Below are 27,807 nucleotides of genomic sequence, written 5' to 3' on the forward strand. Positions count from 1 at the left end.
TTAAGATTTGCCTGGCGCAACCAGCTGACAACCAGCCAGTCTGGCAAACGCAGCTGATAGTGATAACACACCGGGTGTCTCTCCCCAGCGCAGCTAAGGTGTGTGTAGCTCAGCGTGGTCTCCCAGATGGTCTTCAGTGGGATGAGGAAACCTGGAGGGGGGCAATGGAAGGGAGGCTGCAGAGCACAGGGAGCTTGACTGATGGTGTTCAAGAAGCTGAACTGCACTGAAAAGGGGGCACACGTCCCAAGCACCAGCAGAGAGTGCAACGGGAGTTTTGGAGCTGGGTAGGTCAGGGTTGGTGAAACACTGGCAATTCTTCTAATGACAAATGCAGCTTCTGCTTTTTCACTTTTCAATACCTGAATTTTCCCATTTACCACAGGAAAACCAAAACAATTTAATTTTGGTGGTGGTCTTTATAGACTTTGAACCTGACTCCTTCACATCATCTTGGCTAGGCTGGGCGCTCTGGAAGATGACCTTTCCTCTGCACATGCCATGCTGCATTACACAAATCCCATGATGATGACACACCATGGGCAATACAGCTCCAGCAGGAACCTGGCTTTGTGAGCGGGATGCCAGCAGTGGGTTGGGAAGCATTAGGAAGAGCTGAAGGGCAGTCTCAGAAACAACACATGTGTCCAAGTGAAAAGAATGAAGACCCATGAGTGTGCGGGGTCCATAACAAGCTGGAAGGGCTGCATGCTCTTCCCGAAAGCCCAGGAAGAGCTGTCAGTGCGACTGTTTTACCAGTTTGTGGATGAGGGGCAGCAGCCCTCAGCAAGCTCTGCAAACAATGCTCTTCCTCTTCCCCAGCACAGCGCTCTCTGGCTGGAAACACCACTTCTGCCGTACCTGAGATGCATCAGCAGCCTGTCTGTTTTCATCGGGATGCCTGGCTCAGCCAGTGAGTGGGCTTGTAATAATGTTGTTTAACCTGGTTCCGTGGGAAGGAGTTGATGCTGAGTTATCCTCTGTGTCAGGGTAAGCCACTGTGCATGGGTAAGTCTTTCCTGGCACCTCCATGTCCATGTTTGCAAGCAAGAAGAGGTGTGACAAAGTAAAACTCTGTGGGACCTTGCAGGGGAATGTCCTGTAGGGAGAATAATAACAGCCCAGCAGCACACACAGTGGACAGAGCAGGCTTACCATGGGCTCACAGCTCACCCAGGCAAGCCAGCATAGTGGTATCACCAACATCCCAAAGACACAGTAAGAGCAATGGGAGCTCTCTGCAGTTGAACTCAAATTTTGAGGTCTGTCTGATTTTTTTTTACGACATAATCAGGACAAACCCGTAGTAAAATACGTATAGAAGCATGTGAAATCCAAGTGTAGTTGAACACAGGCCATTATTCTCTTCTTTATAACACTCTGCAATGGGTGATTTGAAAGAAGATGGTTAATTGGCGATGCTCCGCTTGAAGAGGCACAAATCTTGGTGCTGAGGGGAGCTCCAGCACTCCAGAGGCTTCCAGCAGGGGCCTAAACATCTCAATAACAAACAGAAGCTTGGCTGGTGGATTTCTTGAAGAGAAACATCGTTAATCATTTTCAGTGATGGCCTTGCACCTCTCCATGAATTTAATTCAATGGCCACTCTCACCAGGCCTGAGACTGCACAGAGACAAACCAGCTGCAAGCCAACCTGTCAGACATGCATGGATGGGGATGGTCTTCCTAGGGTCAGCCATGCGTGGGGAGCAGAAGCTGCATGCCAAATTCACTGCCTGCCCGAGCAAGGACCTCGATGGAACTGGTGAGAAACCTGCGGCAGGTCTGACAATGTTCCCATCAAGCCTACTCGTACCACTTGGGTATCTGCTATTAAAGTGCACACTGCAGCCTTCCCCCACCCCATCCTTACCTCAGGGGATGTCCACAACCGTTCCTCCTAGCCCTGCCTCTTGTCAGGAAGGTGACAACTCACTACTGCTAATGGCATTTACTGGATCTCAGCCTTTCTGAGGAGATCGGCCCACATTGGAGGTGGCTATGAAGGACAGGATGTGAGACTGACAGCCTCATCACCAACTGCTCCGCTGTGTTCCCAGGTCACTGCTTTTAACAGCAAGCCACTCAAGAGCCCCAGCTCCAGGGGCTGCACAGCTGGCAGAAGATGAAGGCTATCAGCATGTGGTGGTCCTTCTGCTGAAGGAGCCCATGAAGACACCCCAGCGTGGAGGTTTCTGTGCAACACTAGGAGAGTAGCACGTCAGGATCTGTCCCATGCCACACTCAGGAGAGGACCTCTATTTCAGGACCCTCTAGAAAGGCTTCATCCCAATGTTTTCTCAAAAACTAAGAGCCTCTTCATCCTCCTCATTCAAGTTGTATTAAAGGTTATTTGTCATGTAAACCCTCACACTACCTAAGAGCCCCCAAGCACTGCACCTCAGCCAAAGACTACAAGCTGTCCTGGAACATCTCAGTGCCACTGTCCTATAGGCCACGTTACACAGCAGTGGGTTGAGAGCTGCAACCTGTGCTCATGAGAATAAACAGGATGGGCATGCGACTACTTGAGCATGGCCAGGCTGCAGCATCACTGCAGTTATCCACCTAGTTCCATCTATTACCTGCTTGGGATCCCTGCTTATAAAGAGACACAAAGCTGGGCCACAGTTATTCCTGGTGGGACTCCACTGAAATGAAAGGTGGTACCAGACTGTCATCTTTCCCCTGTTCTTTCATCCAGAAGACTCTGGAAGGCAGTGTAGGAGGCTGCAAAACACTGCTCTCTACTTCACATCCCCACACTGGAGTTTGTACTTTGCAGGAAGAAACAGTTTAAGCATTGCAAACAGAAACGATAGAGACAGTGCAACTGGAGAAGAACAGCAGTCAGTTCACTGCAGGTAGCCTCTCAAAGAAAATACCTCTGGGCCAAATTCAGACCTGGTCTTAACGGAAGTAAATCTTCCAGCAACATGGGGATTAGCCCCCACTCGCACTAGCTTTGACTTTGCTGCTTGATGTTTATATCACTAGAGACCAAAGAATATACTTGCCAGACAAGAATAGGAATCATTAAGTCTGTGGTCCAAAGTGAGGCGCTGAACCATCTCAAAGAGTGAAGCGTGGTCAAAGTTACAGGGATTGGAAGAGATAAATTCATCCATGCCATGCTTTTGAGCTCTATCTGCATCTGTTCGTTTATACATATAGAGAAAGACACCATTTAGAGAGATATAAGACATTTTAGTTGACAAATACAACAGAAAAAATATACAGTATGAAGCATGAAAGCTAAATCCTCTTCCCTACATTGGCGTTAACTTCTCTCTTTGCAGGCTACACAGTACACTTTTCACCTCCCATTGTCAACTTGCATCAGTTATGGACTATCTTGTTGCATTTAGGCAAAAAAGTTTAGAATTAAATTGTCAGCTGCTCATTATAGCACATTTACTCTGTAGTTCAAACCGGAACATAAACCCAAGAACTTACCCTGCATCTTACAATACGCTACCAGTTAACAGAATTTTGGCTCACAGAAATAAATTAGCTCCTATTTAGAGTTGTGGTTAATTATAATAGATTCTGCCATTCTAATGAAGTTGCAGCTGTAGCATTTCCCTCTACATTTACTAGGTTCTCTAGGTATCAGACCAGTTATGTTGTTCTTTACCCAAATGCCAATGTTTGTCTCCCCACGGCAATTTTTCCTTCCCCTAATGGCAACTTTAAATGCTACCTCACCGAAATCAAAAGATGCTCTTTTAAGCATCACTAAGAAGTTAAATTGATATGTAGCTTGTTGTCACTGAGGCAGTAACCCGGAGCTGCCAGTCATCCCTACAGAGGGACTGCATTTCCTCTGCCTGGATTACGAGCTGCCATTTTTGGGTGAATTAACAGCCTCAACGTATTCACACTTCTCTGCTTTGGGTGACGTTTACGGGCACTAACTCCTAGGGGCTAATTAATTAATCTCAACATGGTTAACTAAAAATACACTGAATTCAGCAGTTGAAATGAAGCCGCCAAGCCGGCCTGGGTGCGGCCAGCCGGGACCCTGCTGGGAGCAGGCTTTGTTCTACCAGCGGCCAGGGAATTAAAGGACACCTTTCACTCGGTTTTGTCCATGCTCAGCTTCCTACTATATGGGTTCTTGCCAAATCCTCTACAAAGAAAATAGGATTTAAATCCTTCCCCTGTTTATAGCCTCCTAGGGGAACTGGGTGGCCTTGGAACAATGTGGCTGAAAGGACACAAAAATGCAGTTTTCCTGCAATAGCAGTATATGGTAACTGTATTTGTTTTAAAACAAAATCCCTCTTTACCAGAGAAAAACAACAAAACCCCTTAATTTAAAAAGAAAATAAATAAAAAATAAAAAGAGCTTTAAATGACAATGAGACAGTGTTCTATTAGATGTGTTTTACTATTTAACATTAAGCTATGAAGGATGGCATGTCTTCCTAAATACCTCGTTCATGTCTGCGCTCTCGGATACTACTGATCATTGGAAGCAATCTTTACATTTTCTGTATAGTCTGTCGTTAGCTATATACAAACTATATAAATAACATCACCCACTGGAAAAAAAAAATCAGACAAATTAAAACATGTAACATTTCCATTAGCTGCTAGCAGTACTTAATTCAGCAGTAGCTGGCAAATTTCCTTATTAAAACCCTGCTGAATAAACACTGATTTTTTTTTTCCTGTAGCGGGGTTAATATTTGAGGGTCTGCTCCCCTGTTTTGCTCCGTGCACCAGGACCTGCTGCCTTCCTCTCCAGTCCTAAATCCTCCCCTCTGCCTCCATGGATAGGTCCATGTATTCATCATGGGAATGAAAAGCTGCTGATGGTGCCAAGTGATATAGCAGCACAAGGAGTGGCTCAGGGGACAGGGACAACCATCACCTCCCCAGCCCCTCTTCAGTATCCTTGAGTGTGGGATGTGAAGCCCACCCAGCCTTGGGTCCCACAGCATGGAGCAGCTTCTGTCTGTTTTGACAGCTTTCTGCCCCATCATCTCTGTCCCTTTGGGCCAAGATCGATGTGATTGCCTTCACTTCCAGAGAGTTTTTCTATGCTGGTTTTGATTCCACCCCTAGTGTCCACAAAATGTTGTAACAGTTATTATCAAACTATTTTTAATGGCTTGCTGCTCTGCCCGGCTCCTCGGAGTTGACTGCAAGCTGACAAATTGGCTGGAGGCCTTCATTTGCCAGCTTCACTCAGAGATTTTATTACTTTTCAATTAGGAGCCCTGATACACTGTCAATCCTCCTGCTCAGCCAAAGCTGCTCCTAGAGCTGAGTAAATCAGCTGGAAATTTGAAGAGTCCTCTAGCCCTTTAGCTGGTGAACTTTTTTGAGCATATGTGCTAGAAAGCGTATTTGAAATGGATACTTTTACTCCAGACTAATAAGCTTTTCCCCACTTTATGTTCTCTGAGCAAAGGTAGGCACAGAGCAGACCTCAGGTTGGTGTGAACCAACCGAGGCTCTGCTTGCTTCCATGAAGATGAGAGTTGGTCCTGGGCTTCTTAAGATCTCCCTGCCCAAGGCAGGGGCACAGTCAGTTCCCTGCCAAGCGTGACAACAGACACAGTGATTAAACAGCCTTCAGGACTGTCCATAATCAGGGGCCATTTTAGTTGCATTAATCACTTCAAAACCACATCTTACTGAGCAATCCTGCTCAAAAGCCCATCTACCCCAAATCTCCCCATCTCAGTACAACCACATGAAAAGAGAGGCTTCAGACACAGCACTGCATGAGCTCAAGTGACCAAAACATGAGCTGCACAACTTCTGCTTGGTCAGTGGTTTAAAACATGGTTGTCTGACCAGCCACAGCTCTCCTTGCAGCAGCCCATCACCACAGGTCTTGCATGGTCAAACCATTTTGCACGGGGAGAGCTGGGTGGATGCAAATCACCCACTCAGGGGATAAAGCTGGCGTGGTGAGAACTGGAGATGTCATTCAAGAATGGTAACACACATATGTAGTTCTCTTACATGGAATATCTGCCTTGAGCCAGATTCTTGAAATGCTTAAGAATAACTAGGAGCAGGTTAAAAAGGACAATCCTAAACTCACCTTATAATTAGAAAATTACACCCTATGCAACCTGCAATTTATTATTGCATTTTGATTTTTCCAACGGACTTGCTTTAAAAAAATTGGAATTTTGGAATCCATTTACAGGAAATTAAATTACACCAAAGGCACGAAACTTCCTAGGTCATACAAAAAGAAAAGGAAGGATCTAACTATATCATTACTCTGCTTCTGAGAGCTAATCTGTGATTTAAAATAATGACAACATCTGCATATGAGATAAGTTTTATGCATAATCTACCCTCTTCCAAAATGGCCTGTACAGTTTGAATGACAAAAGTACAAAATGAGAATGGCCAATATTCACACCCCAAACTGTACAGCTCATTTGTAAGTACTTTAACTGTTTCAGTCAAATACGGGTGCTTTTATGACCCTACTCCGTTGTTCTAACTAACAAAAAAGGAGAAACTAAAGAAAGAAAGATATAGGATGCTCCAGTAATTTACAATCCCTTCCCAAGGTGCCGTGCCAAGCTCGCTGGTGCTTCTTTGTTCAGGGCCCCAGACAAAATGCTGCTGCAGGCCCACAGAAGTTATCTTGCACATTTAGACAAGCTGCACACAACTGCAGCTGAAAGGTGTTCGATGGTGGTCTCGGAAGGAAAGGAGGCTGCCAGCGAGGCTAACAGGTTGCGCAGGCTCCATAAGCCTTTCTTCTGGAAAACTGCAGACTCTGCCCTTTCATATTACACGTGGTCACCTACATTATGGTCTTTCCCTCAATACTGCTGGGTTTATTTTGTTCATGTTTACCCAGTTTGCATATTATTACTCCAGTAACCAGGCCCCTGACACACACACACTCCCTACACGCATCTGAAATCAGTCTTAAATATCTGCAAGTGTCAGCAACACAAAGATTTCAACAACAACAATAACGAAAACCAAAGGACTGTCCCACCATTTGGTCCTCTGAGGGCTGTATTTCTCTTGATCTGTTATTTACAAAGGAAGAGACAAAACCGTCAAATCTCCCGGTCTTTTCTTTTTTAAATGTATTTCCCTGCCCTCTGCATTTCCTTTGCTCCAGCAATAATTTTGGCAGAATTTGCTCTAAGAGCAGTGAATTTAATAGCGGGGGACAAGCTCCATAAAAGAATTCTTGTTATAAAAGGCTTTAGGTAGCCATTTTATTGTAAGAATTTCTTGCTCCAGATTTATTTCTTTTTGCTAATGAGTGACTTTGATTTAGTACCAAAGGCATTTGAACATCCAGGAAATTGTACAACACGTTTGCTTATTAAAAACAACCCCCCATCCCCCCAAAAAAACCAAACCAACAAACAAAAAAACCCCAGACAACTGTAAATTAAAAGGTGACTTTGTATCTTACTCATCTGGAAAATGTGTGCTTGTCATATCTGCTTGACATTACAAGAATGAAGATGTGGTTTGGACAGTAACAAACAATGACACTAGTCAACCTCATCAGGAGACATGAAATAAAGGAATGACAATGATTGATGGCAGCTATTCATTTACAGATATTTCTAGAAAACTCTTCACTGGCCTGGCTGGGCAAAGCAGAAGTTTTCCAGCCTTGTCCAGCGTGCTCACTGCATCAGCTGTGTGCTCCCCTCCTGCTATCCCCGCTTCAGCAGAGCTAACGGGCACACTGGGGCTGCCTCTCCTTAAAGAAGTATATAGGGGAAGCACCTCGAAACCTCATGTTCTTTGGCCGTGTGGAGTGAGAGGCTTTACTAGCAAATACCAGTGCTCTAGAGGGGGGGGAAACCCCAAACCCTTAGCAGGACTTTAAATGCCAGGTTGTTGATTGTGCGTGAGCTGCTGGCAGTGCCGGCTGGTGACTTACCAAGTCCCCTCCTCGCCGTGCACTGCCACCTCTGCAAAGTGATGTGTATGTCTCTATGTGTGTGTCTGGGGCTCTGCAATCCTCCTCCCTGCTATGAGCCGTGGCAGCGGGCTGAACTCGCCTCTCAGCTGGATAGCTAAAAGCTCTTCTTTTTTCCCCCCCCTTCGTATTATTATTCCACATTAGAAGATAGCTCTAAATTTAATTGGCTGTTTATTCCTGTGTTTTATGGCTTTTCCCCTGCTGCAAACAAATTATTTTCTGCTCGAGTTACAATTCTAATAAACGATTATGACTGCTCCTGTAAATCACCAGACACACTAAGCACTGAATTGAAATCTAAGTTATCTGTTTAGTAGTTAAAAGAATATGAATTTGTAGTATGCACTTACATATTTCCTTGTGTGGCAAGTTAAAAGCACAGTTTTAGAACAGCTATTTATAATAAAAAACATTGTTTCACAGCATCTTTATATCTATTTAAAAATATTTTGAATTGGATGACTGCAGAAACCTGTGAATTTAGAGGTAGAGTCCCATGCTTCTTAAAGCACGTAGAAGTGATTTACAGGGTAGCTTTAAATTCATGCAAGTTATGTGAGAACTGAATTAACAGTTTAATTCTGCATTCCTGCAATGAAGCATCTGCAAGTTGACAATACAGAAGACACAGCAGCGTTCTCATGATATCTCTAACTATCTAAAGAAATAAAAGTAAAGCAATTAAAGCACAAAACTAAGAATCTAAAAGGATAGCAATGCATTGTAGTGCAAATACATGTAATGTTGCCAGACCCAAGTTCATTCATTCATTCACTCTTTCTTTCTTTCTTTCAAAGTGGCAAAAATCTGTATTTCCATCAAATTGAACTTTTTTGGTTATGGTTTTGGTGCTTTTTGGTGGTAAAGTCTGATAAGAATCCTCTTTGGAAATCCAAACATTTAGAAAACAAAAAAAACAAAAAAGAAAGAAAAAAGAAAGTGTCTGCTGAGAAGGAATTCTGCCTGCTACCCAGGGGATAGTTATACACACACGCACATACTCACACACAAATAGAAAAGGGAAGAAGAAAAGAAACAAAAGGAGGAAGAAGAAACAAAAAGAAGTCTTGTTTGATGGCCAGGAGGGATGACACCGCCTGTTCCTTCTCATAATTGCATTCAGATACTCCGGATACATATTTGCCAGCTCTCATGACCCACTGATGCTATTCCCTCCTAAGGAAAGCAGGCACTCACCAGGTATTAGAGAAATAGCTTTTAACACCAATAAAGGATTTGTACCAGGTGTTTTTAAGGCTGAACAAAGACTAAGGAGAAGCTCTTTTACAGCATCAGTTTGGGCTTTTATCTTTTTCAAAGTGGGTATTCCAGTGGGAAAAAGCAAAATAATAATTCCCCTGGGTTATTCTTTAACAAGCATTGCTTTGATTGGTGATCGAGACCCACACGAAAACATTAATTTATGATCATTTAGGGAACAGCAGCACCCCTCTGTGTATTTAAATTGGAGAGGGTCAGTATCTCCAAACCTGACCCAGAGTGCTGCCACTTGCTGCTGAGATTATCCCCTACTGAGTTTAGGGGAAAAAGAACTATCAAACCCTGACGGCTCAGACTTCTTTTCACAAGGCATGTGCAGAGGGCTTTTTGGGGGGGCTCCTGTGGAGTCCTGCACCTCATCTAGGTCTCTCGGGGTCTCCTGCCCTACCTTTCTGTGCTTTGAGGTGTGCATGGTTAAGCCCTGCATGCTGGTGCACGGCACCAAGCTAATCATCGGCACGGAGAGAAAGGATATTGTCAGAGTGCAAAATGATTTGTTTTCAGGCAGGAAGCAGTCAACTAGATGTAAATTCCATGAAACAAAAGAAGGTATTATTGACAGTTTTATTGTGATGTTAATTAATATTTACATCTTGGAATGAAAAATAGAAATGTTAATGATTGGCTTTACTAAGAGGATCACTTGATGCCAATGTGAAAGCCAGGGAGAGAAGGCAATTATGCAAACATCACATGCATCCCAATTTCAGTATGGAAACTTACATTTCAAACCTCAATTCAGGAAAATAACATGGAAAGTTTGTACTACAAAATCTAAACATGAGAAAGATTTAAGAGAAAGAAAAAAAAAAAAGCACATTGCATACGTCAGATAATCTACTCTGATTATCTGAGCTGTGCTAGCTACAGGGAAGCACTTACCCTTGAGTCCAGCTAGAAGTTAGCAGGGTAAGAAGGAACAAACCAGAATAACATAAAGACTAGCAACAAGGCTCAGGAAAGCAGACAGGAGCCCTAACCTAGCAGCTAAATATTTGGGTTCAAGCAAAGAATGAAAAAGAAAAAAGAAACTTAAAAGAAAATCAAACCAACCAACAAAATAAAAACCACTTACAGCTGAAAAAATTCTTAAGCAGCTCAATAAACCTCGCTACGTATTATGGGGGAACAAATCATTACACATTCTCAAAACAACCAACTCTTTGTATATGGTGTGATTAACAGTTATTAAATATAAACAAGACATTAAGAAATGAAATATAGCCACAAGTGAAATGTAAAACAAGTACAGACCAATCCTTCATGTGGAAAAGAAAGGGGTTTAAACAAAAACAGAGCAGAACATTGAAGCATGTTCGGGAATTTTGTTGGATGCATCACTAACACAGAATGAACAAAGACTGGTGCTTTCAGACAAGTAACCACTTTTATGAAGCTTAAATATTGCCAAAGGTGTAATATGCATTGGCAGCATTATTGACTATAATACTGTGCATGATTCCAACAGTAAACAAGAACAGTTTTGGGTTTTTGCTTTGATAATGCGAACACTGGAGAACAGCACAGCTTTGCGTGAATGGAGTTGCTCTTTTAAATTGCAGCAAAACAAAAAAAAGCGATACTTTTCACTCTAACAGGTATTGTTCACCCACATAAAAGGAATTGTAGAGTCATACAAAAATCAATGATGAGCAGGATCTATTTTGTTTGTCAGTACTTAAATTGCAAATAAAATAAACTCCACCCTGGTTCGGAGCTGTCTGTTCACTTCCAGGTCAAGTGCTGCTATCAGGATCAGAATTTGAGTGCTGCTCAAAGCTGGTATTTACCAAGTCAAACGAGGTGGGAACCACATGAATTCACTATTTCTCCCAACAGCAAAATATGTTCTTCTTGAGTTTCTGTTTAACAGACAGCTCCACCATGGGAGCGGAGGGCTGGTTTTTCTCTGCATGTGCATGCATGTGCCATCTCGGACTGCTACAACATTAAAGCTAGAACAACAGTTACTCGTCAAATGGCCTAACATTTACTTCTTTGCACATCCTCATTCACCACAGCCTCAAATAAGCACAAAAAACATGACAGGTAGAAAGATAAATGTACAAGAATAAAATGTCTCACAAAAGTCCTTACCTTTCTGCAGGCAAAAAAAAAACCCAAACCCACAAAACCTCAAAGCAAAAAAAAAAAAAAAAAAAACAAAACCAAACAAAACCCCCAAAAAAACCCAAGCCAAAAAAACACCCCAATAACAAACCAAAACCCTTTTAAAAATGCAATACTTGATATGTTTAAATTTCAAGACTGAAGGAGCTGAGATACGTGCTTGTGCACTTAAGACTCCCGACAAGCCATCATGTGTGGTATGCATGACTCACTTCTGCTTCTGATTCTTTAACTGCTGTGCCCAATGACTTTTGCAACGAGCATTGCTACATACAAACATAGAAATATGGAAAATGAGTAGCCTTTGCTGTTGAGATGAAGGTGTGCTATAGCATGCTGCCCTCCTCCTCTTCTAGTTGAAGGTACTGTGCAGAGAGCTGTCAGAGGGATCTAGATCCAAGGGAGGAGGAGGAAGGAAGACCAAGGACAAAACACCCTAGCCCAGAAGATGCTGAAGTAGCAAGTCAACATCTGACTGATGAGCTGACTGGTTTCCCCCTTCCAGGCTTTGGCACAACTCAACAAGAAGGGCTTCCTGGTGCTTGCAGTAAAAAGGGGAGCCTGAAGCTGCCCAGCTTATGTGGATGGGCAGAGGGTGGTAGCATAAAAACAAACCAAATGATATGGATTTGGAACTGGTATTGGCACGAGAATAAGTGAAACTCACTGACCCCCTCAGATGCCTTAGAGGGACCATGGAGTGAAATCTCTGCTGTTTCCACCAGAAGCAAGGATAAGGGATCCCTGCTTTCTGGCAGGCGAGTGAGATGGAAAAAAAAGGTCAAACCTGTGGCATTTCTCCAGCTCTGAGCACAGCCAGGCCGATGCTGTCTCCAGGACCATGAGCACGAAGTGCTGGGGACCGACTTTGCTGCTCCCTGGCAAATTGACCAGGACAAGGCAGCTGCCCCTTGTCCATCCCAGGTAACCTAAGCAAGGGGGTAAGCTCTCCCCATGCACACAGTGCTTGGCAGGGCATGGGGACAACACATCTGAAGGTCCACAGCTTCAGGCATCTCCTTTCCCTCCCCAAACTCCCGGCACACTTTGCTACAGCTGCTGCCAGGCAATTGCAACGTGTTTGGGAAAGGGACCCTTCACCTAACCCCACATACAGGTATGGAAAAGTGAAAACTTCGCAAACATCAGGAATTTACCCAGCAGAAAAATCCTCCAGGCCTGATGTCTGCAGGGATGGGAGAAGACTGGAGAGAAAGGTGATTCCCCAGCTTGATGTTCTCTCCCTGCTCTCATCTGAACCCTCAGGGATCATGCTGGGACAAGCAAAGAGCATCAACCACACAGCTAACAGCATCTTTCAACATCACTTGTTATGCGAGGGAGCCACAGCAGCACCCCTCTGCCGCTCTCCCTTGCTAAGCTTTGAAGGCTTTAGCATGTAAAAAAGCAGCAGTAGAAGGACCTGTGCGTGTGATTTCCAAGAACACATTGACTAAGCACTCTGGGCAGAGGGACATACAATTCCTAGGAATGCTCTGAGGTCAGCACAACCCAGCCTGATCTAGAGGCTAATCACAGCCAGTAAACACCCCACTTCCAAGAGGCCAATTCCTACATCCCATTTTGGCTTTCTGAGAGGTGTTCTTCCTTCCCAACCCCAATCCTTTACATCTTGCACCCCCAAAGTCAGTGACATTACTGGGATGAAGAGGATGAGGGTCACTGAAATGAAAACACTGACTATAGGTTTGCCACGCTGCATCACGCTACGTCTCACTCACAGCAGCAGCAATGCAAGGCAGAAGGGAGTCCAAAATATACAAAGCACGTGGAGGATACAAAATACAACAACAAAGCAGCAGCAAGCAGAGGTTTTCTGCCATAACAGTGACAGTACAGGTGAATGTCTTGCAGTGTTATTTTCTATACTGACATGAAGAAATTAAACCAATACAAAAGACAGTCATATGATATTCATAAACAAGTGGCAGATTTTCTAGGTTTCTTACAACAAAATACTCCATAACAGCTTTATAGAGGCTACTTTAATTTTTAAAATCTGATCTCAATCGAAGAATTTGCTAATATTTAACACTTTCTCCTTATTTTATTTATATTTAATGATACCAATTCTTACATTTTGCTGAAACTAGCCAGAATTGCTGCATGTTACACAACAAAGGGGCTCCAGACGTGTGATGGAGACCTTCAGGAAAAATGAACGAGGAGGCATTCGTGTGGTTTATAATCAAATTACATTTGCAAGACAAAAGAAATCGTTCTAAATTTCAAATTAAGCAAACTGAGTATCACTGCACAGGACATGCAGCATAGCTACGACTTAAAAGATGATTGCTTTAAATTCACATCTAACTGGCCTGCAAAGCAACCTGTTAAAAATACCATATGCTTTCCTACAGTTGAATATTCAACAGGAGACCTCTTTTTGTGTGTGCATTTCATACTTGCAAGATTTGCACCTGTAGTTCTGAGCACGTGATGTGTTTGATAGACAGCTAATGGCGCTAATGAATCGCTCTGATCTGGGTGTGCAGTTGATTGTGTGGGGGTGAAACGCGTGTCTGCGGAAAGCAAGCTGGGTCTCAGGCTCTCAGATCCCAGCCTCTCCTCCATCAAGTATTGCACTTTAAAACACCCATTGACGAGTTCCCTGAGGAATTTTGTTTCTTGGGTTTGGTTGCGCTAAACACACAGTTCAACTGGATCCACTGATGGAAAAAGCAGCTTAATGATAACAAAACTGCACTTTGGAGTCAGAAACACGTGTGCGAAAACTGATTTACATCAGTACAGAAAATCTTCCCATCAAAGACTTCTGCTCTCTGGGAGAACTTATTTACTTACAAAATTGAGAGATCGGGGCGTCTAGCTGGGGTACATTTCCTCCTTTAGCATTTAGCTTTTGCACTTGGGTAGGCGGCACAGGTTTGTGGGACTGGCCGGTAGCTCGGTACATGGCTTGGACCCACAGGATACGGTCCTGCTCATCGTCACTTGCAAAAATCACCGTGTCTCCTTCCTTCACAGCATTGAAGAATGCTCTGCCGCCCTCCAAACCTGGCAGGAGAGGAAGCAACAATGGAGTTTCGGAAGCGCTGGGGCCATCAAGGGGATCTCCCCCTACTTCCCACCCCATAGCTGCCCCTGGTGCATCCCCAGCCAGCCCTGCACTGCCCCCAGCTGAGCTCATTCCCCTCCCGAAACTCACCCGCAATACAGCCCACCAGGTCCCCAGGGAGCACCCTCTGCATCGCAGTTACTAAAACGCACCCCAACACAAATAGAGTTGTTTCTCTCACCTACAGCCCTGTCTGTGCAGGTCCCATGTGAGTTGCACCACTGGAGCCCCATTAAAAATGGGGTTTGAGTGGATGCGGTGGGAAGTTTCCCTTTAAACTGAGTGTATCAGTGCTAACGCTACACGAAAGGTGCTTGTATGATGTGCTTATTTCTGTCTTGGCCCTGATTCAGTACCCACCTTCCCATTGCCCTAATATGAGAATTAACCTAGAATAAAGGTCTTGACAACCAACCTACTATGGTCTTTCATCTCCACTGGGGATACCATTATCCAGGACATGGTGAGAATCACCTTGCTCAGCATGTTGCCCCACTGAAATAAAGGAAATGTGGTGCTCCTCTACTTGAAGAAAGGTCTCACTGCTCAACAGGTACCTCCAGGTACCAGGGGGCTTTCTGTCCCTTCCCCTTGCACTCACCCACATCCATCAGAGAGGAAATGGGGCAGGCAAAAATGCTGGATTAGTCCCATGAGTATTTGCTACCATAAAGACAGGCACAGCTACTAACCTTTTATTTAAGGAATATAATCTGAAGGCACAGGTTAGGATCATTCCTTGATTTGAGCATTTAGTTCACAATCAAATTTCAGTGGGATTTAAGTGTTTAATTCACTTAGGCTCCCCAAAAGAGACGAGTCTTTCCCTCCTCTAGTGCAGCTCCTAGCTCAGTTCCTTAGACCAATTTATTGTAAAGTCATGCATAGCTAATGATGAATCTAAACACAAAGATATTTAGAATAAAGCTGATCACAGTTCAGCTGCATCAGGGGTAGAAAGCAGAGGTAGCGCCCCGCTTGCGAGCCATATACAGTATGGCGAGCACCAGCAGCAAGCTATCAGCCCCGTACCTGGCTGTGGGTCGGTGTAGTCCACAGTGTATCCGTCGAGCTGCAGCAGCTCTTGAGGTTCAGCTTTTTTCTCCCGGTAGCTGCACATAGCAAATGTATATTGACTAACCTGGAGAAAACCACAAAGCCAAGATGGCACCGGGTGATCACAAGGCAATCCAAAGCACTTACCAATGCTGCACACTGACAGGGTGTTTACAGGGGTTGGGGGTGGTGGGGTAATTTTGACACTGGTCATTGCCCATCTGAGACAGACTAAACTTTGTACCAGGCTTTTGAAAGCTCTCCCTTCACACACCCTGCTGCGGCAGGCATCTCATTCTCCGCACCAGTACATACAGCGGTTTAATTTCCTCCAAAAGAGGAAGCTCCGTGCTTTAAAACCCTCTATCATTCATTCCCAGACAAGTGCAAGAGTGACACCCTGTCACAAACAATGTGAGCTAAATTGCTAGGTGCCAGTCATATTAAAGCAATCTTAAGATCCCACTGATCTCGGCAGTTGTTGTCATCAGTGCTGTAAATGGCAGCTCTCACTCCTCTGAGGTACCATCTGCATGACACGATCCATTCAATGTCAAGCTCTTGACGGAAGCCGACTGAGCTGCGGGGGCTCTGCCAGGCTCCCCATTGCCTTTAGGAGGCCATCAGGCCGCATCAAGACCCCGCTCTACTCCCTGTGCTTGCAATCTGGATGCTCGGCGAGAAGCTCATCCAGGGAGGAGAGGATTCTCCGTACCCCAGGCTAGGAACTCACAGGGAAATTTACTGTCAAATGATTTCAAATGACTTTATAAGGTTGTGTCACATCCTGGATGCTTGACGTAGTTTTATCCGTCTGGACATTTGCTTGACCTCTGGAGGAAACTTTAAAACTCTGGTGGGTGGCAATGGATCGTGCTTGTCATTTTGGGGAAGTTGGGAGAGGTCCTGGAAGACGGGAGATTCTGGAATCCTCCCGGGCTGGGGACATTTTGCCTTCAAACTCCAGACAAATTGCTCTGCTACAAAGACACATGCAGCACCTATTTTGGTGGCATCTATTCCTAATAAAATGTCATTTATTTAAGTCAGGGCACACATCTCTTGGTACAGCATCTCCCAGCCTGCGCTCGGTTTACTGCTGCCCTCTACGGGCTTCTGCTAGCTGCCAGCCTGCTCCCAGCAGCCCTGCCTGCACCCTGCCTTCCTCCAGGAACAGCTCCAAAAGCCACCTAAGAATAAACTCTATCATTAACACATTTGTGGGAGTTAAGACTAAAAGTGATGCTTTAAGCATCTTGCATCCTCCTTAAAACTACCAGCGCTGACGAAAGATTGACAAGTAACAGACCAATAGCAGGAGCACCCCAGTGCTTATTCTATGCTGTGAACTTTGAATGCATAGCAAAAGGCAAAAAAATTAAAAAGATTAACGCGAAGGAATCTAAAAATAACCCCGTGCCCCACAGCACAGCGTTCAGACGGCTCCTGCAGCGCTCGTTCACTCACACTCGCAGTATATTGCTGCCACCTCCTGGATAAACGCTTGAATGTGATTTATTTATGGGAAGATGCTGGAGATTTCAATCTGAGCGGTGAGGATTTGATTCCTCCGTGTTAGACAGCCCGAACTTCAGGGGCTGCGCGATAAATTTCATTCCTGAAGTGAGTCAGTGCTAACCTACGCTGACACTGATTGAAAACGTTAATACAACTGATGGGTTTTTCTATGCTCTATAGTAACAGGTAAAATGCATTCAGTAGTTTTGTTTCTTCTCTGACCTTGAAGCTTGAATTTCATCTCTTTGTGTACAAAGGGACAGGACGAGGGGAAATGGCTTTAAGCTGATAGAGGGGAGACTGAGATGAGCTCTTAGGCAGAAGCTCTTCCCTGTGAGGGTGCTGAGGCACTGGCACAGGGTGCCCAGAGAAGCTGGGGCTGCCCCATCCCTGGCAGTGCTCAAGGCCAGGTTGGACACAGGGGCTTGGAGCAAGCTGCTCCAGTGGAAGGGGTCCCTGCCCGTGGCAGGGGGTTGGAACTGAATAAACATTAAGGTCCGTTCCAACCCAAACCAGTCTGTGATCCTATGAAATAATTTCTCTCATCTTTGGACCCAGAGAAGATTCTTCATCGCTATCAATAAGCCAACCATACCAACACAACAGGGATGTTTGGAAACCCACACAGGCATTTCAGAGCTTATACTTCTCATGTTAAAAGTTATAAAAGAGGTATGTAGACAGCAGGCTTTGGTAGAACCATCCTGCAACAGAAGCAAAACAAACTGGTCTCTCCTGTTAGCATTCACATGATTTCTTTGGAAGAAGCTGCTCTACATCATTATTATAAGAGGTTTCTAACAGAAACCTGCAGGTGGGTCTACCAAGTGTGATGAGCCACAGCCCATCAGGGCTCACGTCAGCCTACTTCCCTACTCACACAGCTCAAGTGCAAAGCCCAGGCTCAGGGTTGCCCAAGGTCCTGGCAGAACACAAGCCAGGATCAAGCTGGAAGGAGGAGACAAGATACTGATGGCCTCTAGAAAAGGAGCTGACTGCCATGCAGAGCGCCTGCACCTAAACAGCTTGAACTACTGACCTCAAGGACTGGCACACCAGCCTGTCTGTCCTATCCTGCTGCCTAAGGCATTTGCTGCTTGGACTCAGCAAGAAGCTGGTGCCCTGGCTACCAGCGTGAAGTGGCTCCTTCCATTCACAAGCAGTGGTAAAGCAAAACCCGACAAAAAGAGAATCTAGAAAGCTCGGTATGTCACAATTGTGCTTGGCTGCTGAACAGCACTGTAGGGTCAAGTGGAGATTGCAGCTTGCCTTTCACCAGTCCTCTGAAACATTGTGCTTTACAGAGCCTGCTTTCTGTAGAAGCTCAGAAGTGGCCAAACAAGTGAAACAGTTAATAGCAGAAATTAATCTTACAGCCTGCTGAGTTCACACTGAACTGTAGCTGAGTATGAGAGCGAGCGAGCAGATGGGATGGGCAAGATGGATGGTTTGAGTAATTGGAAAAACACAGAGAGGAAGCTGAAGGAAGACAGAGCAGAAATCTCTGCCCAGTGAGGGACAAACTCTCAAAGCAGCTGGGATTTCATCCAGGGACTCAATAAGGGCCAGGAAAGGAGCATCTAAGGAAGCTGAACTGGGTGAAACTAAAAGAAGGGAAATAATCCAGGGCTGCCCTGGTTGGTTCATTACAAAAAAACCCGAAAAAGCTTTGAGAAATTAATTGAGACAAAAGAACAGAAGGAAAAGAAAGTGGGGAAAAAAGACAAAGAAATACAGGAAAGGGGAAGCAGACAGCGGGAGACAAATGCCAAAGTTCACTATTCCCAGCTGCTAAATTAGATCTGACTTTCCTGGCACTCAACCATATTCTGTCACCAGCTATATAATCCAAATGATTAATAAACACAGTAGATGTGTATTAACCAGTCCTGACTTTGTCCTTGTTTTCCATCAGAGACTCCTGCTCTAGCGAGCACCGCTTTCCCCAGGATCCTGCTCAAACCTGTTAACTGTCGTGCCTCGCACTCCAAGCTCAGTCATTCGCCTCCCCCTTTCTCACTGTTGACATAACACCGCCCCACTTGGGTTAAAGTCTTAAATGGACCTTTCCTAGATTAACAGCATGCATTTTGTCCCAAGGGAGAGAAACTGTGCTAAGATACTGCCAGCTGTAATACAGCTTTCCGCTTTGATGGGAGACTTTGTCCTCTGGTTGCAGCTGTACGTTGCCTCCCGAGCCCTTTCCTGACACAAATGAGCAGAGGAAACAATCTAGCTTAAAGAAGAAAATGTGAAAACAACAGTTTTCACATCTCAGCACGTCTGTTCAGCCGTAAACAATTGCACATAGCAGTTGTCCTACCTTCTTCCTTCAAGCAGGAGGGAGTGCGCGATGGGAAGCCATCTGATATGAGTACGGATGGGACATGTTACACCATAGCCAGGTATAACAAGCGTCTCTAACCAGCAGCTCCAAGCAGTTTGCATTTATCATCAACACTCAAGGTGTCTCAAGAATCACCACCTATGCACGATTCCCAGCAAGGGTCTAACTGACAACATAATTTAATATGATTATAGGGACCAGCTATGGGTCATTTACCTTGATTTGAGGACCACAGTGAAGGACTGCTGGTGTTGCACACTGCAATTTTGCTGAATTATTTTCAAATCTTGTTGGTTATTTGGAGTTACTGAACATTTAATTTCATTTTATCCAGAGTCAGCTGAGTTTTGCTAAAAGCAGGAACTGTCACTGTTAGTCTAAATTATAATGAGTTCAGGGAGTCTGTCACCAGAACAATAGATCCAGGCATAGACACTGCAACTGGTTTTAATCTGCAGAGATTTGATCTGGTTCCAACAACCTTCTGCAAACACCATCAGACACAATCAGCTGAAAACTGCTTCAAGCTACTCAGCAGACATGTCATCCAGGTACCATGGAGTGTTACTTCCCATATGCTGCCAGAGCACAGAAATGGGGTTATGACAAGGGAAGAAAAGATTCAGTCTGAAATCTCAATGTAATTAATTCACTTGCCCTTAAGAATCATTATATTTCCTACCACAAAAGCAGCAAACCCACCAGAACCAACAACAGTGTTGCTGCCAGTAGAGCACATTAGACTTTGCAAAGAATTAATGCAAGCTCTGCCAGCTATCAAAAATCCCAGCTTTTGCACAGTCAAGGGTCTAATTGGCAAACTGGCTGAAATGTGTATGCTGTGCTCAGGCAGCTGATGAAGCAACTTGGGAAACACTTCTAACATCTGTGATGGATGTACATTTTCTTTCCTAACCAGTCACTGAGAACTTTGCCCTAAACTGCTCCATTGCTTTGGCTTACCACTGCCACTGGCATTACTGTTGCCTTTACGAAGCATTTTCCTCCCTTGTGATGTTGTGGACCACTTCCATCCAAGCTCAGGGCCATATTCTGCCATCACTTTCACGCTGCATATCTCAGGATTTAAAATTAGGCAAGTAACGAGTCTCTGCCATGTAATTTACATCTAATCAGTATTCTGCTCTTCTGCTGCTCATCTCAAAGGGTGTCTACGAGAAGGGTGGGCAGCGTGCAGAGAGGACTGAGATTCATTTGGAGAGAAAACTATCCCCTCTGAACGCACGGGTGCATGCTGGAGGAGCATGTGCACCAGCTCTGCCAGCCATACCATGCTGCAAACCTTCCCCAAGGGGTTGAAGAAGTCCACCCAGCAATGCACACGCTGGAGAGGTCAGGCCCAGTTGTAGAAATGGCACAAAGGAACCGCTTTCACCAACTACACCCAAACAAATCATCTCCGCTCCTGTACAACCCTTGCAGCTACAGACACAGAAGGTGCGAGGGATTATTCCACCCAAATTACAAGGCAGTCATTGCTCCTTTCCCCTTCTCTCCAGGCTTACACAAGCCAAGTAGCAGTGGGAACCCTCCCTGCAGAGCTCCTTTTTCTATACACACATGCATGCAAAGCCTCTGTTCATACCAGCAAGGCATCACCAACACAAGAGACAAACTGCCATCAACACCTTCCTCCTTGGTGCCTCCCATGCAGTTTGGCACTTTGGTGCCTTGTTGAAATAGTTATGAAGAGTTTGAGTATTACCATGAATTTCTTAATTCATGGTAATGAATTCTTAGCCAGAAGGCAGAGCGGTACCACCCAACAGCACTGAAAGAACTGAGGCTGCATCTATCTGAAATGGGGAAAGAGGGGCTGGAGAAGGCACATGACCAAGAGAAGGAGAGGAGCTACAATAGAAGATGCTACAGGTAAAGACCAGAGACAAGTGACCAGAGAGGAAACATTTCATTATCCATCCAAACATACAGCCTTCTCCTCCTGGTGGTGTCAGGAACTGACCAGACCACTATATCCCAAATGGACTTCATGCTTTGGACTCCAACTCTTGGCTCTGCTGTGAGCAGAAGACTGGTGCAGATGAGTGAGCTCCCAAAACAGGGGCTGCTCCTTGTCTGTTCTTTATGTAACAGAGCCAGCTCACCTTCCTGCGGGTGTTATTTTCTGTCTGTAGTTTAACAGAGTTCAGAGCATCCCGGACATCAACACCTTTGCTGCCAATCCCTGTTCATATCAGCACCCATCCTTTGCATTGCATGAAAAGCAAATGACAAACATACGGACAGCAAAGTATTTTTATTCCATCTTTATTGCCTGCTGACATGTTCAATATGCTCAAACTACATCTGAGGGACTGCATAGAGAGTGTTTCTTGTTTATATTTGATGTACGGCAGAACACTTTACATTGCACCAAATGTTGAGCAAACGGTAACATAACAGAGAAGCTGCAGTGGTAGCTGGAATTTCTGAGGTGGGCTACAGAGACTCTCTGGGGGCAAAAGTCTGCTCATCTTATTCAAATGAATTGCTTTTCTGGCCAAATCCTGCTCTTATATGCCAAGTGACAAATACAGACCTAGTAACATGACAAAACATGGAATAACTCCGAGAGCTTCAATTCCACAGCAAGCTGAAGAATAGACAGCAACTGAAAATTAGAGAAGTTACTACAACCACATAGAATGGCTGGAAGAAAGGCTCCTTGGAAGAGACATGGGAATACATGTCCAAACCTGCAAACCTTTCCACATAAGGGTACCAATAGGTTTATTTCAGGGAAAAGCTACGATAGGATAGAGGATTTCCCCTTTGGAGAATCCCTGTTCATAGGGAAGAAAGGACCAAGAACTTGGTCTAACAGGAATGAAGTACCTCTTGGAGAAAAGCAATAGTAGTTGCTTTACAGGTGATCACAGACTGCCACAGCACTTTAAACTTCATTTCAGAACATAATAAAGGAAACATACAGACCAAAGCAATCCCTCACTCCCGGCTCAAGAACAGGGTCACTGCGTAATGCTCCCAAAAGGCCTTTCTTTCATTATGGCCTCTGCTGCTTCTTACCCAATAAACAGTTTGGGATTTAATTAAAGTGGTCTGGCTTTGCAAGGCACTGGGTTGCCCTGTGAGGTGCCAAGCACCATACCTCAACAAAGGACCTGTCCAGTCCCTGCACAGAGGGTGCACTGGCAAACCAGATGCCTCTAGGAATGGATTACACAGATCCTAAACCCATCACTTTTACCTGAATCTAACTATAGTGCTTGGGCAGATAGAGGCATCTCCTGTGGCTGCTCTGCCCTAACTCCCCCACTTCCGTTGCCATTTTGACCCCTTCTGGAGTACAAAATGAGCACTCAAGCTGTCGTTGTTGATCATACTTGGTTACTGGAGTAGGTATTCAACTGCTCTCTCCAAATAGGCTCCTACTTACATGGTTCACACACAACATAAATACATTTTACATCCCAGGATGGATTTTCTTCTCTGCCACACAGTTCAGGGCTATGGAGGCTGGCAGTGATGGACAAACAGGAAATGCAACTAAGTGACTGAGACAGTTGAACCTGAAGTAATAATTAACTCAAAACAAACTAACCAGCTTACACCCAGGGATATAGGACCACAGAAGCTGGCAGTGTACAGTGAAGATGGACTGTGTGGAATCCTCTTACCAGCACAGGAAAGCCAGCACACAAACATGCTCCATCCCAAATGTGGAGCCTGGTGCACTTGGTTACAACATCTCCTTTCTTACACATGGGTGAAACCCCAACTCCTCTGCAGAAGACCTGTGATCTGCTTCATCAGCAGTAGGATTTCACACTCTGACGTGATCACTTTGAATCTGTGCTGGCACAAGATCTCTTATTCCATCAGAGCACCTCTGTGTTGCTTTCATTACAGGACCCTGCACAATGCTCATACCTGGAGACAACACACTCTAAGGAACCCAGAGAGAGAGACAGACCCAAGAGGACTTTGTGGCTTTATCGGGCTGGTGTGAAGATGGAGCTGCTCAAACAGGGGTCCCACATTTCTGTGGCCAATGCAGTGGTTTCAGGTGCTCTTGGGAAGGGGAGGGAAGATCTAACACATCAGGTACTGACCAGATTGCTTTAGGACATGAGGAGATCTTCTCCCTGTTTCCTTGAAATTCTTAAGCATAGTCAAATATACATGTCTACTGAAACTGGGAGGGCAGAAAGTCAGAAGAAGAAATAGGGAAAAGGGAAGAAAGACATAAAATAATCAATGAGAGCTGTAGACAATGAGAGGCAGTTATGAATGTGAAGGCAAGATCAATGTCAAGAATGATACACTAACTGAGGTAGCCAGGGCTGAAACTTCTGTAGATTTCAGTGGACTTCAGGTTTTACCTGGAGGCTCAAAAGGGAGCATTTGCACCCAAGTACCTCCAGCCAAGACAGACCGAGCTTCCTCCTCATTTCCTCAATTCCTCACTACAACTGGCTCTCCATTTCAGCAAGTAATCACGTCCATCAGGAAACTCATGGCTACAGGTCTCAATTGGGATATCCTTGAGAAGATGTACACATTTAGAAAAAAACTGTGACTTGACACCCTACACAGAACCACAACTCAGCATCAACCACACAGCACCAAAAACAGCCAGAGGAAAGACTTAAATATTTCATGTTGTAGTTTAAGATCACTTCTAGTTAAATCTATTACCTGGACAAGGACAAAGAATCGTTTCTTCCATCTCTTCCAAACATTTTTACCAATGGCCCATAAATATCTAGAAGAAAAGAACAGGTGAATTCAGTACACAAGTGAGTATATGCTCTTCTCTTGCTTTTCAGTGTGTTTTCTAGAACACCTACAAGCTGAGTTAATACACACGCAGGAGTAATTACAGGCTCTTAAGCTCAGCAACATTCATGAACATTCATGAAAGTGCTTATTTCTAGCCTGAACAAATAACTTATAAAGAAAGTGACATAAAAAGCTCCCAGAGTCTTAACATTACACAGTATTAATTCTCTCTTCCTCTTTGTCTTTCACAACATGCTTACAATTTAGAAGCACTTGAATGCCAGCGAATAGCTATGACATGGTCGGGTGGGTTAAGAACATGTTTGCAATGGAAGAATAAAGGCAGAGGAACCCCAAATGTTGCTTTAAGCCTTCATAAAACCATTTGGCTGAGGGGAGCTGTCAAACAGAAGGACACTTTACTACATCAAAACCAGTATCCACCGGATTGACTAAACCAGGACCCTTTGCTGAACAGCTTAAGGTGAATTCCTAGAAACTGGTTGGTTACAGATATTCAAGCAAACTGAATAATTTCTAAGGAGGGGTGAATTTACTATTTTCTAGAAAGGAAGAATTAACTTTTAACATTAGTGTCTAAATTGCATTTAATCTCTGTGATGAAGTGGCCACTCTGATGCTGTAATACAAACACTGGCAAAAATGGGGGCAGCATCAGATTAACAGTAAAATCAAGGACATTATTCATGGTTATGTTTTAGATATCATTATAATTACTTCAGTTCTAGTTCAATAAAGAGAAAAACAATTCCTTTTTTGGTTATGCTCGTGGTTCCTTACGCTAGAAGAGATCCAGCATATGCCTGGTAAACATTTAATCCACAAAACTCCAAGTCATGCTCATGTTTGCACTGAGTTCCTGGCTGGTTCAAGAACATGGTTGCTTGACCTATTAGCGCCATTAACATCAGCAGAAAGACAATCTCAGCTCTGAGAGCATGCCGGTATTATAAACCACATCATTTTAAGCAGCATCTTGCTAATCAAATGTCAGTTGCAGAAAGCCGGAGGAAAGCCTGGACTGCTCAGCCCTGTTGCTATGAGCTGTGGTTAAGGGAACAAATACGATGGGTGAACTGTACTTTCTTGCTTTGGTATCTGTGGTCATGATGGAAAAATTAAAGTTCACATGTGGCTACTGGCTCTGATCTCATTAGCAGACAGGAGGAGAAGGAATTAAAAAAAGATGAGTGATCCAAACCATCTAATAATGGATTGAATCTAACAAAACACTTTGAAAATAGAAATGAAACCAAGTCACTTTCATAGCACCGAGAACAGAACAGGTAAAGAGTTATTCAAAAGAGTGACTTTCGCAGACAGTTTCTATTTTTTATCACATCCTGCGACCCGAAGAGCAAACAGAGCAAAGCCTTGCCAACGGCGTTAGCTAGGTCTTGCCAAGGATGATTTAATTTATAACTGCATGGCACAAAGGTGGAAGGCAGGGGTGGGTGTCAGGGATTTCCCTTGGCCCCACATCCTCCAACACTCCCATCTGGAGAGCTGAGGTTTCCCTTTTAACGTTCCAGATCATGACTCCAGGCAACTGCTATTTAATTGTGCTGCGTGTCTCTCTGTAAATAATGACAGTCACACTGGAGTGTATTTCAAGCGGAAGGTGCGCTATGCTTTGGTTCTGAGAAGTCAATACAGGGAAACACAGAATAACTTAGGAAACTATACCATTTTCAACAAGAGAGGTAGGCAGCTCACTCATTATTTCCTTAGAGGAAAAAAAAACTAACCTAGCAATTTACTGAGGAGTACTGTTTGGCTGATATGCATTAAAAAAGCTATGCTGAGAACATGGAAAGTGCATTATAAATGACTGAACTAATGCTGTTTTTACATTTATCTTTCTTTTGACCTCTTGTGACCTTCAGAAAAAGAGTTTCTCTCCCAGAATCCTAAAAAAAGAGGCATTTTCTATTGCACATTCATAACAAATTGAGTTCAGAGTGAGACAAGTGTTTACCCAGAGTGCTTCATGTTTTGAGGCTTATCCATTCGCACGGCAAGCTTGATCTTCAGGTCTTGATCCGGGCAGTTTTTGGAAACAGTCATTTTGTGCCATTCTGATTGCTTTGGGCTATTGGGAGTAGGGTGGAGAACAACCTGCAAACATTAAAAACAAAGTTAAAGGGAACAATTATTCACAAAATGGGTTATAATGGGGAACAAAACTGCATCAGATGAGCTACTTTTGCCCTAAGTCAGCCTGGAAATTTCTATTCACATCAGTGAGGATAGCTTTTTATTGATTTTTTTGAGGTACATCTTACTATTTTGAGAACAGATCGTATATTCTTTGGTTCTTATATCTACTGTGCTATAGTTCATGTGGCTGTGCAGAACAGAACTGCATTATCAGTTCCCATTATGTAATGAAAGATCATGATAAATGAACTTGTAACTGTCCAGGTGAATCGGCCTAGAAAAGATGGTGGACTAATGTGAATAGCAAACCAGCAACAAGCTTTTTTTGCAGAGGTTGCTCACTGCAATCTCCCATTTGCAGACCTATACAACTTGGTCAACCTCCAGCCTTCCTGACACTTCCCATGTGAGGGGTGCTGTTTCGTGGGCTCAGAAAGCTCCACATAAAATGGTTGATCCATTGCTATTATCAGGTTGCAGGGAAGCTGGCTTCATTTTTTGCTTACTGTTAAGACTGGATGCAGTAGGTTACATTTTAGGTAGGCTGGTGTGTTTGGGGTCCCTTCCAACTCAAACCATTCTATGATTCTATTCTCCCAGAACTACACCACATCTACCATCTTCTCCTGGTGTTGCCTTATGTGTCCTTCGTGGTGGCTTAACCCTCTCTCTCCTATGCTTATTCCTCTTCTGATGCTCTCCCTCTCAGAGGTGACTTTGCCTGGCACAAATGCATTCAAGTCTCCACTGTCCAGTAGTGAGATAAATCTCCCTTAAACCCGTTCACCTTTCTGCAAGCAAATTATTTCACAAATGGCAGCATTCTCCCTCATTATTTGATGTGCTGCCATCACTCATCCCTTGATCACACTTGGTCCATGCTCCTGCCAAACTCCAGCCTCAACCATAACCTTGTATTCCTCTGCTCTTCAACTTTACTGCTGAGTCAACAGCCAAAGGCTGTTTTCCACCAAAATATCCTTGATGCTATTGTCCTCTGATGAATGATTTTAGAAGTCTCTTACGAAGCCTGAGGTTAACATCAGTAGATTCTCAACTTCACTCTTGTGCACCAGCATTATTTATCATTTCTTTTACTGAATTAGACTAATGCTTTCTCTGGCAGGAATCCGGACCTATCATTAGTTACATAGATAACCTAGCAACACCAGTCTCTACTACATCACTCTTGGGTAAACCACAATTCAGCAAACCCTGAAGACAAAAAGAGAGTCCTCCCTGCAGGGTGGTGTTAGAGACACAGATGGCCCCAAACTCTGAAGAATACCCGAGGACCCCCATATAAGACAGGTGATGCAAGCACATAGACGCATTAAACTACATCTCTTGGCAAGGCAGCAGCCACTCGGAGTGTTTGGGATGCTCTCTACTTTGATTTCTAACTCTTTTCCATTAAAAGGCGCATAAACTTTCCTCAGTGTTGTTGCAATTCATGGCTCTTCCCCTCCTTGCTCTCAGTAGATGAGG

General features: G+C 44.2%; 1 protein-coding gene across 3 annotated transcripts in view; it reads right to left on the reverse strand.

Annotated features, from left to right (window-relative positions):
* CADPS (calcium dependent secretion activator) overlaps positions 1-27,807 on the reverse strand; it is a 210,575-nt gene that overhangs the window by 83,784 nt on the left and 98,984 nt on the right. For all 3 annotated transcript variants that reach the window (XM_065687841.1, XM_065687840.1, XM_065687842.1), the window contains exons 8-12: positions 26,138-26,277; positions 24,055-24,121; positions 15,486-15,594; positions 14,180-14,392; positions 3,018-3,154 (exon numbers count right to left, since the gene is read on the reverse strand). In XM_065687841.1, coding sequence (XP_065543913.1) covers positions 3,018-3,154; positions 14,180-14,392; positions 15,486-15,594; positions 24,055-24,121; positions 26,138-26,277 — 666 coding nt within the window. The remainder of the gene's footprint in view (positions 1-3,017; positions 3,155-14,179; positions 14,393-15,485; positions 15,595-24,054; positions 24,122-26,137; positions 26,278-27,807) is intronic.

This window comes from Lathamus discolor, chromosome 7 (genome assembly GCF_037157495.1).
Source record: "Lathamus discolor isolate bLatDis1 chromosome 7, bLatDis1.hap1, whole genome shotgun sequence".
Lineage (NCBI taxonomy): Eukaryota > Metazoa > Chordata > Aves > Psittaciformes > Psittacidae > Lathamus > Lathamus discolor.